The sequence below is a fragment of the Rhinolophus sinicus genome, linkage group LG07 (genome assembly GCF_036562045.2).
Source record: "Rhinolophus sinicus isolate RSC01 linkage group LG07, ASM3656204v1, whole genome shotgun sequence".
NCBI lineage: Eukaryota > Metazoa > Chordata > Mammalia > Chiroptera > Rhinolophidae > Rhinolophus > Rhinolophus sinicus.
The window spans coordinates 123,861,225-123,879,266 of record NC_133757.1 but is presented as its reverse complement, the minus strand read 5'-3'; the positions used below and the strand labels follow the sequence as shown (position 1 = coordinate 123,879,266).

Below are 18,042 nucleotides of genomic sequence, written 5' to 3'. Positions count from 1 at the left end.
GTAGAAAGTCTTTCATTTCTCATACTGTGCTTGAACAGCACAAATTGGTTTTACCTATGTCTCATTTGATAATAGTATATTTATTAAGTACTCAGAGCTCATTGATGTCTGTCAGTATAAAACATTGGAGCCAACAGTCTTCTGTTTTACTGAAGGGAAATTATAGTAGGTGTTTTGTGACTTCATGTTTTTAATATTTCATGTGTAATTGTTAAATGAGATAGCAATGTTACTATTAAGTTAGAATTCTGATTTTGGTCCCTTGTCGGAGATAATTTTGTTGGAATAATGTCATTATTCTTTCTACCTCCTTATACAGAGACTGTTTATGGAAGTTTTTTTTCCCACCTGATTATCAAGTTCTGAAAGTTTCTGAAATTGCACAGCCTGGGAAACCACGGCAGATCCTTGCTTTTGAACTGCGAATGAATATTATTGCAGATGCTACAATTGACTTGCTGTTTACCAAAAATAGGGTAATTATTGGAATAATATCATAGAAAACGTGTTTAAAATCTGAACATTATTTTCCAGAGTATTTTTCTGGTGACTGGTCCTATATACTTAGATTCATTTCTCTGAACTTCCTGCTACCCCACCCCCCAATAAATATATATGTGTTACTTTCATTAAATGTCAAATAGTAGAAAGAAGTTAATAATACACTTTTACACTATAGTCTGCTTCATTTTCTCTCTTACATATGGCCAAATTATTTTAGTCTATTTGTGGTGTAAATTTGAACTTTTGTTCTTAGGAACTTTTAATACCTATTTAGTATCATTGATGATTTTATTTTGTATGTGATAATAGCTGAAAAATAAAGATGGGAGTATAATTATAATACATGTTTTATATGAATTAATTTTTTTTCTTTTGTAGGAAACAAATGCTATACATGTAAATGTAGGAGCCGGCTCTTATTTAGAAATTAATATTCCAATGACAGTGGAGGAAAATGGTAAGCTGCAATGAGTGCTTTTCTGTTTGAAATGATTAGTAGGAACAAACTAATCAGGTGGGAGGGGGCTTAAGGGCTGTGTGGGAAACCGGGGGAGGGATTAAGATCAGCAGTTAGAAAATAGTCACGAGGATGTAAAGTGCAGCACAGGGAATATAGTCAATAATATGGTAATAACTATGTATAGTGCCAGGTGGGTACTAGACTTATCGGTGGGATCACTTTGTAAGTTGTCTAACCACTATACTGTATACCCGAAACTAATATAATATTGAATGTCAACTGTAATTGAAAAATTAAAAAAACTGAAAAATGATTAGTAGGGAAATAATATATAAATAATACTATGTTAATCCATTTAAATTAACATTAATTAATGGGTTTTATTTTTCAGCTTGTTATATTTTGATTTACCTATAGTTATATCAAATATTACATAATTAAAGTAAATAGTACATAATTAAATTATTTGTGCACCTGGAGAGGGGAAAATTTTAAAAATCTAAGTCTTATAATTCTATCTGTTCATTTTACACTAATTCCTCTTTTGCAAGAATGAGCATAATTTGTTTAGCGTGTATTTCCTGTTAGTTTTTCCTGTTGCTCCATGAGAGCAGATGCTGTGTCCATCTTTCATGGCTGTATAGCTGATGCTGAACCCAGCACGTGGCACCTGGTGCATGGGCAGTAATTGACAGAGTGACTAATAAGCTTTGGTTTAAGTTATGTTAGATTTTGTCAGGCAGTAAGCTGGCTACTTTGAACAGCATAACTTTAAGAAAGGAAAACACGTCATATTTAAAATATTAAATAATGCCCTGATAGCTATAATTTCTGTCACTCATTTTGTTGCTTGTATAAGAAGAAAGCAGGCAGAGGGCTGACTAGATTCATAAGCTCCCTTAGAAAGAAAAAGGTAGCAGTTGTGTTTACTTGCATAGATAATCAATTGAAAAACTGACTAAGAATGGCAGAATGTATATTTTCCCTGTAACTCTGTGGCTGTTTAGTGAAGAACTAACCTTCTTTTAGCTAGTTTTAAAGGAACAATCCTACTGAATCTTGAAGCAGCTGCTTGCTGTTCTCTAGGACTCACTGATTCAGCTTAGTCGATTGGAAAGAAGCATCTCTTAGCACAGCCATAGTTACAGACATGAAGTGGGGAAAGAGGCAGTTGGGGGCTGCACAAAATGGAGAATGGTTCAATTGAGGGAGTGCTGCCACCATTTTTGTACTGATTGTGCACATAGGAAAGAATATTTGCACAATTTTTTTGTATAGTTGTCAGTGCCCTGGGGGAAAAGGGCCACTTGGGGGCTGAGGGGCTCACTGTCTTGAGCATACCTATGATGCATTCTTGGGAAGTGCCATAGAACTCGCGGTGTGGCGCTCTGGAGTGAGTTAGGGCCTAAGGAAAATCCAGTCAGGTTCTTGGTAAAGGTTAGGTGGCTTTTAAGATGACTATCTGAGGGGCAAACAGGCTCAGGTAACTGTTAGACAATAACAAGCTAGGTGTCAGATACATTTAAAAAGGTTGTCAGAGATTCAGGTGTTTGAAAAATAAATGCCCAGAGTAGGATGCATGTTGAAGAAGCTATATAATAATCACCAGTGAGGTAGTGTTTCTAGAAAGGCAACCCATCAAGAAAGGAAGTGAACTACTCTGAACTGTGCTGCGTTTGCTCAGAATGGGCTGTGTGGTTTGGTAACTGCCACTGCATAAGGAGTATGAAAATGATGCAGACATGTACCCTGGAGTCAGAGGGAGAAGAGAGGAGTTGGGGCTCTTAAGTCATTGAAAACTGGTATTTATGGCCTAGACTGTAGTTTTGCCCTGGAAAGTAACATCATGTTAGACATTATGTGAAGATGGAACTTCCTTCCTTCAGAGCTGTTGAGATGAGAAGGGTCTCTATTAGGTAGCAGGCTCCCCGTGATTGGGGTATATTTAAATAGTGACTGATCACCGCTTTTCAGGGATTTCTTCTTTGGGTTGTGGTGGGAGTTGTTTCCAGCCAAAACTTTTAATATTATACACATACATACATACACTTATTTTTTAGGTTCTTAATTTTTATGTTTTCACTTACTAGGCTACACCCCTGCAATTAAAGGACAACTCTTACATGTTGATGCCACTACCAGCATGCAGTACCGGACCCTTTTAGAAGCAGAAATGTTAGCAGTAAGTCGAGAGTATATGATGATATATGTATGTGTGTAAAATCAAAATTCTAATGACCAGGAAGCCCTCGTTGAAGAAGCCCCAGGTGCCCTTGGCCCTATTTTGGGCAGAGGAGGAGACTCCCAGGGCTGCGGGCCTCCTGGCATCTCTGTGTCTCTGCTCCTTGTATGGGCCAAGTGAAGCTAAGGCAACGAGATAGGGATTTTGGCTTTTACAAATGGGAAAGGTTGTCAGATATTGTTTTTAAACTTGATTGTATGGCTGGACTAACTTTGTCCAATGTTGTAAATAAGATCGTTTTTTACTGTATGTTTTCTGGCCCCATGGGATTCTTTCTCAGGGCTTAATAATTCATTGTGCTGTTTGCTTGATGAAGGAGGTAAAAGGAGGAGACTCTTGATACGTGGCTTGCTCTATATTGGAAACAGAAAAAGCTATGGGAATGCTCATGACTAAAATTCTAGGTTGGGGACTCATTAATCAGGCAGATTATTATTTTTTATCAGGGACAACAGTAACAATAACAAGAAAAGCCACTTTGTGGAATGGCTGCTATTCAGAGAGGGTTCTTTTATGTAAGATGGTACCGTTAGGGCCTTAATTGCTTGTCTAAACAAGCATATTTATACACGATATATAAGTAAATTAAGAGGAAAATCTTACATTCACCAAGAATACGTTGAATACCACAGACATATGCTAAACTGGCATATTCAGCATTTGAATGACTCCTGAGCATTTGCTGACAACTAGTGCTGTGCAGCAATGCTGTTCCTGCTCAGGCAGCTCTTGCCATTGTAGAACTGCACAGCTTTGGCAGGTGGAATGCACCAGAAAGCCCCGCGTCAGGTCTGTAGTTACCGTGCTGTCAGGTGGGAACCCGGGCGGCGCTGGGGGCCAGGCTAGGGTGGGACAGTGTGCAGTCCTCCACCCTCCCTGACCCGAGCTGCTCACTGCACAGGTCAGGCTTACAGAGGAGTTCAGATTGTTGGCTGGTACTCCGTTGGCTTAGCTAGAGCACAGTATCAAAAGTCCAGCCTGAGTTGTCGTTCCTGAAGGTTTTGACCACATCAGGGCTTCTATTTCAAGGAACTGGATGTAACCATGGATACTGACCTTTAGCCCATAGCGATATTAAAATCTTGAAGTGACCTTCTGTTCAGCTCAGTAGGAAAATGAGTTTTCATTACTCACTGGTGTGTGAGTTCATTTCTAATGCTGCTGACACGTGTGCCGCTTTAAGCCCTCACATTTTCACTGCGTTTGGTCTGCAGTTCCACATCAATGCCAGCTACCCCCGGGTATGGAACATGCCGCAGACATGGCAGTGTGAACTAGAGGTGTATAAAGCTACCTACCACTTCATCTTTGCACAGAAGAACTTTTTCACAGGTAATTTTCTAATAGATGTAAATGCGGTGAGATTTAGCACCATGAATTTGTTTTCAGTGAGTTTTGCTTGTGTTCAACATCGGGATTTGATGACGCAGTTCAGACTTTCTTTTACACTTTTTGGTCTAAGAATGTCAAAGGGAAAATTTAGATATAGATGTTTTGTGCTCTCTTCTAACCCAAAAAAGGAAAATGTGAACCTAAAATTGAGCTTAGAAGAAATGAAAAGAACCCGTCTTTGTTTCAGTCTGGTGGGGAGTACGATAAAGAAGGTGCATCAGTTTCTCTCTCTCCCTGGATTAGGCATCAGCAGGGCTTCATTATTCTAATTATTGTGATTAAACAGTATATTCAAATAGTCAAATATGTTATTTTCGTATTTCGAGCCTCCACTTAGTCCTTTCCACTGGCATAGATAATTGAGTTGATGCTAGCCTTAGTTGGAAAAGTTCCTTTATTATAATAGCTACTTACATTTCTTGAGTATGGGAACATGTTGTCTTGGTCTCTGAATAACATAAATATTACTACACAAGAATAAGTAGCATTTATTGAGGCTTCCAGTGAAAAGGTTTAGCCAAACAGGGTCTGATTTGCCAGGGTCAATGGCTACCCCTGAGGACCTATGTTTGCTTGACTGATTGCTACATTTATCCATCTGTCCGTCCATCCATCCATCCATCCGTCCGTCCCGCCACTCACCAGCTGTTTACAAGCATCTGGTCTGTGCTGCGTACCATTAGATACCTCAGGGTATAGTGGAGAGTAAGGTCTTCATAGAGAGTCCTGTCCCTACATCACTTACTAGCAGTCTGATGTTGGCCAAAGTACCTAATTGTTTAAGCTTCAGTTTCCTTATCTGAGAAGTAGGGATAACAACTTCTACCTTAATTTTGCTGTTGCTAGAGTTTTGGCCTTTTATACTGTCATTACTACAGTATATTCAATCATACTTCTTTCATATGTGTTTTCTGCTTTGAGAGACTTATGTTGGGGACTGGTGAGAGAGCTTCTGTGTTCTTGGAATTACAGAATTCTCCAAGGCTCGAATCTGGGACCCAGTAGTAGAAATTGTGACAGAGTCCCCAGTAAGTTAAACCTTTGTCTGTGAAGCTAAGCACTGAATAAGTACTACTCAATTCAGATTTATTAAAAAACAATAGCTAAAACTTGCAGTGTGTATTATGTGTATGTCTGTTCTAAGCAGTTTGCACATATTCAATCATTGAATCCTCATCATAATTCTTTGAGGTCAATATTTTTACCATGACCTTATTTTACAGATAAGGAAAGTGGGTTAGAGTGGTCAAGTGTTTGTCCAGGGTCATGTGACCCAACAAGTTGGTCAAGCTAGGATTTTAACCCAAGTAGTCTGGCTCAAGAATCTGTTACAAAGAAGCTTCTTCGACAGTACCCTTTTCCCTCTCACTTAAGATACTGTATTTTTTAACTTTGCTAATCTTTTAAAATTCATTCCTATTTTCAAGCATTTAATCCTTCATATTATTTTTCCTCCAGGCATGTCACATCCTCAGACTCTAGCAGTGCTAAGAATAGTTGGAGTCCTTTAAGTATAAATTTCTCAGGATTTAAAAAATTTTATTTTGTAGTAGCACTTTCATTTAGACTGAGTATTGCATTAGTTACTTTAAAACAGCCAAATACATATTTCCTAAATTACAACCCTGTTTTTCCCTAAATTATTTTCTTTCTCTGATTCTAGTCTTTATGCTTATACCTAATTGAAATTCACTTTTATGGCTATGTGTTTTCTTCTAAAATTTATTTGGAGACATTTAAAAAACAGAGAAAGATACAAAACTTCTCGTCTCCCAGATATAACAGCTATAACGTTCAGTCATATTACTTCTATTTCTTTCTGGCGCCCTTTAAAAACTTACTTATTCATTAATAAGGATGACTATTCAAGAGCAATATTAGTTTAGCCTTGGAGCAAGCATACTTGGCCATAGTATTTGAATTGCTTTTCTCTTTTCTCAATTTTATCTTTATTGACAGAATTCTGCAGAAGATAAGTTATCGACCTGGTGTGAGGGAATGCCCAGTATTCCTCAGTAGCCAATCATGTCAATTATTAATGAGATAAAAATCATTGCTAAGGCATTTCAATGTGGGACAAAGATAGCTTCTTGATAAATATAATATAGAGTCTCAGGAATGAAAAATGTAAACTAAAGGCAGACACAAAGTGTGTCCTGGGGATAATGAAGTTGATTTAGATTTACGCTCATAAGAGGGAAAAGGAAATAGTATAACAGGATTGCAAAGCCCTGGTACCAAATGATTGGCATTTTGGAGGGTGTTTGCTAACAAGTTAATTATAGAGTGAGCTGCAGATGAGTTTTTTCCAAGCTAACTTTTAGATTGCCATCTTAATAACTTAAAATTTGTTGTCTGAGAAAGAGTAAGGCAGTCATCAAGAACGTGCTTCCTTTTTCCAATCAGATTATTTGATAAGACTGTCTGGTAATGAGAACAGCTTTTGGCTTAAAGAGAAATCTATATTAGAAATCGTTGTTGAGGCTCCTAGTAAAAATATTTTTGTTATCATGATTTTTAATATTTAGTGGAAAAGATATTGTATAAGCTGGTGGGAAACTTACTGCAGAATATGTTGAAATTTCAGATAAGATAGTGAAGAAAAAACTAAGACTTATTAAAAAAGAAATTGGCTAATAACTTTATATAATTACATTCGTTTCCTTAGATGATTAGTAGATTATTTTAATTTGTGTTTACTAGCAATTGTATCTCAATCTTTTAATTGAATAGCAGTGTAAAGTGGATAAATACAATCAGTGTAAGTTGAAAGTCTCTCATGAATAATGATTCAAAACAACTCTACACCCTGATCGCAGCCCTCAGAGAACTTACCGCTTCTGTGGGCATTTCTTGTTTTATGTTATTTATCAGTCTCAAGTACATCGGCTCATGCACTAGGCTTAGACAAATGAAGCAGTACAAACAGTGTAGATATAGATTTGCGTGCAGGCATGAATTGTGAAGATACCAAATGCATGTGTGTAAGACACAAATACAGAGGCAGTCGCTAGGTTCTGAAGGTGATCAGAGAAATCAGGGAAGGACATTAAGATCTGAAATGGTCTTTGTAAATAAGTAATACTAAGATTTGCGTAGTGTGTTTCCACAGAACATTCCAAAGCGTGTTCACTTATGTACCTTCACAACAACTCTGAAAAGGGATAGCTGTTACGTTCTCCCTGAGTGAACAAGGAGGAAATTAAAGCAGAGATACATTCCATGACTTGGGCAGAGTCAGGAAACTAGGAAGTGGAAGAGACATTTAAAAGCAGGGTTTTGACTCTAGACCCCGTGCTCTCCTAGAGTAATGTCATTGTTAAAGATGGTCGTTTTCCTTCAGCGGAGAGGACACCTAACAGTGTAGGATGAATAGTTTGAGTAAAAGTGCAGGACCAAAAATGTTTATGAGAGAGTGAGAAATCAGCTTGATGAAGGATGAATTTGCACTGTGGAGTTGGTTAATTCCAGAGATGACTTTGGGGCATCTCCCGAGGGCTAGACGTTTTGCTAAAGAATCAAGTTCACAAGTGGGAGTGTTGCTGGTTTGTTCGGTAGGGTGGCGTGCAGAGGCACAGGGTTAGAAGAAGTGTAGATACTGTAAAGTGTGGGGAGCCACTGTGACTGCTTGTTAAATGAAATAAAAACGTACTTAAAATAAAATTGATAAGCAGACTTTTCCTTTCTCTATTCATAGAACAGGCTAATAGCCATATGCCTTTTGTCGTTGAGATAGGAAAACTCTGCATCTTCTCAATATTAATTTAAATTATGACATTTGATAGTAAATGTATCATTTTGCCACTTTATTAAGAGGAATTTCTCTCTATTGCACAAGCTTCTATACATTGCAGCTAAATTTTAAGTGAATTCATATATAATGTAAGATTTGACTTTTGATTTCATTATTGAATGTAGTATCTTCAGTATAAAGTTTTCCTTTAAAATTCAAAGACTACTTTAAATGTTTAATTATTTTTACTTATTATTTTCCTTAGAATATCTTTAATAATAAATGCTACCATGTGCAGAGTGCCCACCTATGGTAGTTACTGAGCTAAAACTTCACATATATCGTTTCAAATATCACAATAAATCTGTGAAGTTGTCCCCATTTTGTAAAAGAGAAAACCAGTAACATTTAAGTCATTTATTCAAGATTGCATAGCTAGTAAAATGATAAAGCCAGAATTTAAACCCAGGCCTGTGCGGTGTCCAAATCTGTGCTTGGCAATACTGCTTTCAATTGTTTCTTTCTCTCACACATGCAAAGTTCTAATTATTCGTTCATAGCACTGTTTCTGGACTATGAGTGTACACAGGTGAGCGTGATGAGCACCTCTAGGAGACGACTGTTGAAAGGCATCGTTTGTTTTGTTCCTTTGTTGCTCTAGTTTTATATCCCACATATGAGTGAAGTCATGGTTCTTGACTTTTTCTGCTGACTTACTTCACTTATCGTGATAACCTGAAGATCCACCCATGTTGTCGCAAATGGCAGTATTGCATCTTTTTTATGGCCTAGTAATATTCCGTTGTGTATATGTACCACATCTTCTTTATCCAGTCATCTATCAGAGGACACTTTGGTTATTTTCACGAAATGCGTAATTTTTTTCTTCTTTGGAACTGTGATTAGTAAGTAAACATCTGTTTGCTGTTAAATCATTTAGCTATATCTTAGTCATCTTTTAATGTTTTAGTATAAAAGTTCTTTTTAGTTATAAAAGAAAAATTTATTTTTGATGGGTGTTAAATCTTTACATTTTTGTTTTCTGAATTTCAATTCATTTGAATTTCTGTCTCCCACCCCAATAATTTTAGATTTAATTCAAGACTGGTCTAGTGATAGTGCTCCAGACATTTTTTCATTTGTTCCATATACATGGAATTTTAAAATCATGTTTCATCAATTTGAAATGATTTGGGCTGCTAATCAACACAACTGGATTGACTGTTCCACTAAACAACAGGAAAACGGTAAGAACTTTAAAAATTAGGTTTAGCATTCTGTTCATTGACAAATACCAATAAAGAAAATTGGTATCGATATTATAGTTTTAATATATACTGTAATTGATCTTTTTTCCATTATCTTGTGAGACTCCCAGAGAACTATTTCATAGTTTGTATTAGACGAGCTTATAGTCTTAAATTTAGTTTTGCTTAGGTGTGTATTTAAGGCAATTTTTAAGATTTTATTGAAGTTAAAAGTAAATTTCCTTTTTTCTTCTTTTTCTTTGTAGTGTATCTGGCAGCCTGTGGGGAAACACTAAATATTGATTTCTCTTTGCCTTTTACGGACTTTGTTCCAGCTACATGTAATACCAAGTTCTCCCTGAGAGTACGTATAATTGGATGCTTTGTTTATTCCACAAGATTTCCCAAAGCTTTGTTTTACTCCCCCTGCTCATCCCATTGCCACCCTGAAGTATTTTCACCTTCCTCCATTGTTCACTAACTTTAGTGTCACAGAAGTACTGTTGTTTCTGTTTTCAGATAACTGCAATGTTCTGCAATTCCCCTGAGTTCTCCAAGTTCACCTAAGAAGTTGGGCAATAAAACAATGCCCTGAGTTGATTATTTTCTTAGTATGCATTTCTAATTTCTGTATCTATGTTTTTTTCAGAACCCCTCTAGCTCTAATATTTACTGTGTCTGTGAACTAGATTTTACATGTCCCGATATTTCATTCCTAATTGTCACCATGAATTCAAGGAAGAACCACAAATACCTTTCTTCCTTTCATCTGAAAGCCCACTGTTAGGAGTTCCAAATCTTGTGCAACACCTAATTTTAGGGTGTGGGCAGTCAGTGGTAGTTGTAATATTGATGGAGGTTATGGTGGAAAAAAATAGCAACAACAATAATAAGAGCAACCTGTTAAGCATTTTGTATGTGTGCTACTATTCCCAGTGCTTTGTGTGCAGTCCCTCATTTAATTCCCAGAGCGACCCTCTTGAGCTGGTTGTCTGCATTTATGGAACGGGAAGCCGAGTCTAGTAACGACATGGAATTTGAACCCAGGCAGTACACTTAGGGCTCTGCTCTTTTACCCACTCTGCTGTGCTGCCTGTTAAGAAAACAGGCATGGGGATGACAAAGATTAGGAGACCTGCGAAGAAAGCAGTTAGGCTGAATGAAGATCCTGTGATATGCTAATTCAGAATTCTTAAAAGCCAGTTGAGGAACCAAGACTTACTAGAATCAAGAGAGGATCATATTTTTAAAAGTCATAAAAATACAGAACAAATTCCACCTGAGTTTATGAGATGATTTCTTTTTTTAATTTTTTATTTTTTTACTGAGTTACACGTGAAATATCCAGGGATACCCATGGACGATAATCTTTTCACTGTTTTGTTTATTTCCCTGTTTTTTTTTTTCCTGGTCTTTCTAATCAGAATTTAGTTTTAGTTGATGCAAAATCTTATTCTAGTTATTTTCCTCACTGTTCAATGTAAAATCTGCTCTTTGGAATTTCTGTTTTATTTCTTTTGAATTGATTCTCAAGATTATTATAGAGAGGCTTGGCTGTAATAGTAACCTAACATGTTTACATACTTATTTTATTACTTTGTGTTATTATAAATTATTTTTTAGGGAGAAGATGTTGATCTTCATTTATTTCTACCAGATTGCCACCCTAGTAAATATTCATTATTTATGCTGGTAAAGAATTGCCACCCAAATAAAATGACTCATGATACTGGTATTCCTGCTGAGTGTCAAAGTAGCCAGAAAACAGTGAAACCAAAATGGCGGAACATTACTCAAGAAAAGTGAGTGCATAAAATTAGTGAGCTAAGTTTTTTGTTTATATGTGGAGAAACTATTCTTTCAAAGAATAATAATAAATTTGATTATCTGTACCAGGTGTTTGTCTATAATTAAAGGAATAAGTAACTGACTAGAAACTTTATTTTTTTACTCTTCAAAGAGCTGGTTGGGTTGAATGCTGGACTGTCCCGAGTGTCATGCTTACAATTGATTATACATGGCACCCAATTTATCCACAAAAAGCAGATGAACAGCTAAAACAATCATGTAAGTATTTTTTTATAATTTGTACTTTGAAACACCTGGTATTATGATTGGTAATCATTAAAGACACAAGACAGAAATTTAAAAAGTTTGGAAATGCATCTATTCTTTAGACATAATTGTATACATATAAAATCTTTTAAGAATTTTGGTATAATTATAGCTAACTTTTATTGAGCATTTACCTATGTATCAAATACTAGGCCAAGCTGTTTCCTGGCTCACATTATGTCATTCAGTCCTTAAAATAACTCTGTGAAATAGATATTTTCATTATTATTATCACTGTGGGGTTGAGGAAATAAGTGCAGAGAAAGGAATTATATAATTTTCTCAAGTCTTCCAAGCTAGAAGCAGCAGAGCTGGAATATCAAACAAGATGTATGTGAATCTATATATTTAAATCACTTGATTTTGTGAAATGTTAGTTTTTTTAATGCATTTGACAACTATGATGTCATAGTTACCCTGAAGATTATGTGCCTTATTACAGGGTCCAAATGGAATTAGAGTCAAGTGATATTTTCTGTGTATTTTTCCAGTGAGTTAAGTTTTAAAGAATAGGTTGTATAATTGTTGGTATGTATGAAGCTTGATAATATCACACGGTATTTGAATAGCTGTTTATATGAAACTAACTATACTTTAATGCCCAAGTACAGTTAAGTCTCATTGTGACCCAAATTTGTATTGCAAGTACTTGATGAGAATGTTGCCTGTGTTAACAGGAACTTTTCCCTGATTCTGTGCAGTCTGATTTATGTATTTCTACACATATTTCAATGAAGTCACTTCTATTTTGCATTCTTAATCATTAGTCTTTCAGGGTTTTTTTTTATGATATAGTATAGGTGTTATATCAAGATCAGTTGCTTTCATCTTTGCAAAATAGAATTTCTTAGTAAATAGTTCCTTGAAGAACTTCTAGTCAAGTATTTGATAAAAAGGAAGAGAAGAGTCAACTGCTTTGGATGATGAGATTTCACATTCTATAAATCCCTTCTGCTGTTCAGTACCCTTGTTTTCAACAATTTTGACTTTTTTATTTGCTGTAGCTATTTTTTAACAAAATAATTTGCATTTGATATGAAAATAATAAAATTGACTGGTCATGGAAGTTTGGTCGTCAAAACTAACCACTCAAATTAAAAAGAAAAAGAACTTCTAAGAGGTACTTTCCTCCCTCACCAAATATTTTTTTCCTCAATTTATTCCAGTGTCAGAAATGGAAGAGACTATGCTCTCTGTATTAAGGCCATCCCAGAAAACAGCAGACAGAGTTGTTTCTTCACCCTCTACTTCTTCACGGCTGCCTGTCGATCCCTCGGAGCTTCCCCCTGATAAACTTCATGTGGAAATGGAACTTTCCCCAGATTCTCAAATAACTCTCTATGGACCACTGTTAAATGCCTTTTTGTGTATAAAGGTATGATTTTAAAAAGAACTTACATAGTTTTAAACATAGGCAAAGCACTGAATATCTAATTGAAATTGAGACCATTTGCAATAGCCAGTTGGATGATTTAAAATGTTCATTAGACTTGTATTAATACTACCAGACTCAATTACAAAGTTATTTATTAAAAACAGTGTACTCCTTTGTACACTTGAAACCCATGTAATTTTACTAATCATTGTCACCCCAATGAATTTAATTTAAAAAAGTAGTGTGCTCCTCAGTTTAGCAATTTTTTTTTTTTTTTAGCATTTAGTATATTCTAGAAATTATGCTAGTTGCTAGAGATAGAGATGACAATAGCATCTGTTAGCATCTGTTCTCAGGGAGATTAATTAGAGGGATAAAGCAGGATAGACATATGTGAACAAACGTTAGCACATTGTAATCGATGCAGCAATAGAAGTACAAGAGAACCTTGTTATCTGAGGATAATTGGTGCCAGGAAAAGTCTTCTTCAAGTGAATCCATTAAAAACAGGCAGCTGTAGTGTATGGTAAATAATCAAAGATTTGTTTGAAACTATCTTAAAAATTGAAGCAAATATATGAAAAATGTATTTCAAAATATGACAAATTTCGGTTCTGAAGAAATAGGCACTACTTTGAGCAAGGACTGAATCAAGCGTTGATTCATTGGTATAATTTCCCCACCGACAGCATGAGAGCACTTAAAGGCTGATGTCTGTACCCTGAGTATGAAGAGAGGGCATTTTAAGGACAGTGTTTGAGGATTTCGTCAGTTTTCTAGACATCACTCTTATTCTTTTGATGTTCAACTCATACTTTTAAAAAGTCTGCAGCAAGTCATCAATGGTTCTTACTGACTTACTCTACTTTTAGGAACCTGCTCTAAGCCTACCAGATCCTCACTTATCACTGAAAGCTTTGCCTGTGATTTGAGCTGTTATTCAATGTCACTTTCAGCAACTTCATGAAATTTTGCATTTTTCCAGAATTTTGCAAATTCACTTTGCTTTAGATTTTCATTGAACTGTTGTCCAAACATTGACAGTCACAGCAGTTGAGTTACTTGTGTGAATCTAATTCCATCAATGCTTACTTATGCACTTCCGTTAGCATTTTCACACCTGCAGAGGTTTGGATATCTCATGCCTAGCTACCAAGGAATCCTGTGATTTTCAGTGACAGGAGTGATGAATTCTGGGCAGGGTCTCAGGTAGTCAGTGTTGGTCAGGGAAGGACAATCAAGGTTTGCTAGCAAAGACTCTGAAGAAGTGCTAGGTTCATGGGTTTGGGAGGTACCTGAAATCTCAGGACAGGAGTTACTGTAGTCTGTGTAATAAAAACTACATAAAGCATCAGGTGATTTCATTCTAGATAAAAGATGCAAGGAAAAATGTGTTTAATATTTGTGGAAATCTACAGTTTCTGTTTGATTTTAAGAGAGATGCCTGAAAAAGTGATTCTTCAGATTCAAGAGAGGAAACAAACACATACACAACGTTTACTTTGGGGGGTGGGGAGGGCTGGGAGATTGTTTGACCTAAAATATTCCTCAAATATTTCTTTTAATATCTAATTTTCTTGGGATTGTATGTGAATAACTCTAAAGGATCTAAAATGCATTTTTCAAGTTGTAATTTCCCTAAAGAGGCTGAATTACTGTTGGCTGTTGATTAACATGGGTTTGGAGAGTGCAGGTGCACTTATATGTGGATTTTTTTCAATAAATATGCAGTTGGCCCTCTGTATCCGTAGGTTTCCGCATCCACAGATTCAGTTTGACCACGGATTGAAAACAGTATTTTTGATTGACGGTTGGGAACCTATAGATTCAGGCTGACTGTATGCATTGCTCTGTGCCATTTTATATAAGGGACTTGTACATCCAGGAATTATGGTGCCTGCAGGGTGTGGGGGCTGTCTAGGAATCAGTCCCCAAAATACTGAGATGACTATAGTTAAGATTTTGGGGTGTGAAAAATTCTACGTGGAATTGTGTCTGTGCACGGGTCAGCACCCTCTAACCCCTCGTGTTGTTCAAGGATCAACTGTATATTTTAATATAAATACAAGTAATGGCTTAGTTAACAAGTAAGGGTGGTTATATGCATATAATACCAATTTTGAATACTACTACAGAGGTATTAACTCTGGATTTTGCATTATATATACATCAGACCTCAATTTTTTTTATTTTAAAAATTCCATAGTAATACATATTCATCAAAAATAAGAGGACGGTAACAAAAAACACAGAGAAAGAAGTATATGCCTTTATTTTAGACTTTTTTTTTTATAAATTCTGCTTCATAGATGTAACCTCTGTTGACAGTTTATTATGTTTTTGATGCAGACTTTTCTGTGCATTAAGAATTTTATAACAGTGTTTTAGTGGTGTCAAAAGTTTGTTGCACTAAAGATTATATTAGTATTTGCATTCATCAGATTAACTCAGAACTTCTATAAAGTGTTGTCATGCAGGGTGTCATGCGGGGTCTCTGGTCCCGTTCCCCACATAAGAAAGCAGGACATGGTGAGGCCAAAAAGGAACACCCAGGGAGCCATAGATAGGGGAGTCATACCACTATATTCTCGCTGGCGCCTGGGTTGGAGACACAGGAGGCAGGAGCCACACTATCCGCAACCTGCTGTCCACTTCTCTCTGCAAACCAACCTCACTTGCTAGCTGCAATCGCCGTGCTAACTACAATCCACGCTTGCTAGTTCAGCCACCATCTTCTTGCTAGCCCCCATTTTCTGCTAGCATAGCCACAGCAGTTATATTAGTGGCCAGTGGCTCACTGGTTACAGCTGATGGCCATCCAATCACAGTTGATGGCCATTTACTATCTGAGCCAGCACCTTTCCACGTGAGGCTGAGAGCCTGGAAACTGCATTCGACTCTGTCCCCACAAGTGTCTACTTAAGTTTTGACATATGTTATAAATTATACATCTAAAGCATGACAGGCAAAACAGTGTTCTAGACTGATGAACTCTCTGCTTCTTCTTTGTTTTTCTATGCTTCCTTTTATTAGGGATGCATGTAATTCTTTAAGTTTCTTTGTTTTCTTCTTTTTCTCCTCTCTCTCTGCTTTCTCTTCCTCTTCTTCCTCCTCGTCCTTCTCCTAGGGTTGTTTGTAATTTATTTTAAAGACAGTTTAATTTTGTATGCCACACCATAAAATGGAAATTTTATTTGTGTTTGTAAATATTTGTGTACATTTATTAATCTTAAAATACCTTTAAAATTTGCTATAACACATTTCTACTTGCCTTATACTTTGGTCAATGCTTTGGTGATTTTTTATTTTTATTTTTTAGTGAATCCTTAAGAAATTAGCCATTACAGAAGGAATTTATATATTAAAAAAATTTAAATCAGATACCCAACATTAAACATTTAACGTTAGGGCTAGTTTTTTAAAGGGGTTAATAACTTAGAAGTACATTTTGCTGATAATATTCAACAAGTACAAAAGTGTTAACTCATAAAAGGCTCCTAATGTTTTATAACTCCTTAAAAATAGTCATTGGCACATTTAATAATAATTAGCTATTTGGGGGATTCAGTGTTCCCTAAAGAATTTGTTATAAATTATTTCTGTTTCAGATAATTAAGTGGAGATTACTTTAGTAGCAAATTAAACATTAGGCCCAAGAGGATATTTTTCTTTGAATTGTAATAATCTACAGGAATCTCATTTTTTAAAAAGATTTAAAATTGTAAGGGACTGTAAGAGACTACAAGGGAATATTTTAAAAATAAGAAATTAGTAAGGTAGGATTATTAAAAATCAGCTGAAGTAAGTATAACTTATTTCTAATGATTCATTGGTTAACTCTTAGAATGTTGAAGGCTAATAACATGAACCAGGTACCTTGATACACAGATGGGTTGTGTGGATGGGGGTGGGGCAGAGACGATGGGGCCTGGTGGCCATTTGCAGATAAAATCACAACACAACTATCCCGCTTCCCACCTGTGTCAGCTCCAGACGCCCTGCACCTGTCAGTGGGACTGGACGGCAGGTCGATTGGGAACACATGATCTCAAGGAGAATTGTTCCAAATACCTCAAGGGTTTTAATGTTGATTGAAATCAATTAGACATTTATTTTTAGTTTTAAAGATTTAATACTGGAATTTAGGATAAAGACCAATGTTTATTCACCTTTGTCCATGCTTCAGAGTTATATAATAAGGACAATTATCAAGATGTCATACATGTTCTAAGTCGGACCTGTATTAAGGCAAGTAAGAGTAGAGAAGAGAGGAAAAAAGCACCAGTTCTGTGAGTCAGTAGAGCTGTGACTTTAATAGCCCTGCCACTGAATGACCTGACGTCTTTTAACACCCTTTCCTATAAAAAGGTAGTAATTGATCTGATATCCAGAATCCTAGCCAGAAAATGTGTCAATAACCACAATGCAGAATTTACCAAAATACTGACTTGGTTCTAATATTGAACAAATACAGCTAACAGTGTTAACAAGAATATTTTAATAACTTTTGATTACTACTGACGTATCAAATAAGCAAAATTTAAATTCAGAATCAATGGTAAAAAAAGTATTTCAATTAAAAATAAATTCTGATGCAAGGAAACTAGAATATTAGTAGTTGAGACACTAATGCACAGGACACCAGGATGAGCTAGGTGAAAAGAAGTTTTAGTTAACTGTTTATAGCACATGTTTTTGTCACCAATAACCCAAATTGGACATTCTTATTAAAGTTGTTAAAACATTCCTAATAAGTATTCCAACTGGGTATATGAATTATAGTATTTAACTAATTGAATTTAGTGAAACTGATTTTCAGTGAATTGATCTGCTTCCCCAAAAGATGTCTCTGCCTCAGCTCTCTGGGAAGCACAGATTGAAAAGCACTGACCATTACAAATCCTCCATGGTTTCTTCCGGGACTTTGACTGCAAGTTTTTGCTGTAATTGGAGGTGATTTTAACCTGAAGCTTT

General features: G+C 36.0%; 1 protein-coding gene across 7 annotated transcripts in view; it reads left to right on the top strand.

The window, feature by feature from the left end:
- Positions 1-18,042, top strand: part of BLTP1 (bridge-like lipid transfer protein family member 1) — a 158,667-nt gene that overhangs the window by 36,231 nt on the left and 104,394 nt on the right. For all 7 annotated transcript variants that reach the window (XM_019741408.2, XM_019741409.2, XM_019741413.2 and 4 more), the window contains exons 12-20: positions 320-476; positions 883-961; positions 3,055-3,146; positions 4,421-4,538; positions 9,423-9,578; positions 9,845-9,942; positions 11,202-11,380; positions 11,539-11,645; positions 12,860-13,068. In XM_019741408.2, coding sequence (XP_019596967.2) covers positions 320-476; positions 883-961; positions 3,055-3,146; positions 4,421-4,538; positions 9,423-9,578; positions 9,845-9,942; positions 11,202-11,380; positions 11,539-11,645; positions 12,860-13,068 — 1,195 coding nt within the window. The remainder of the gene's footprint in view (positions 1-319; positions 477-882; positions 962-3,054; positions 3,147-4,420; positions 4,539-9,422; positions 9,579-9,844; positions 9,943-11,201; positions 11,381-11,538; positions 11,646-12,859; positions 13,069-18,042) is intronic.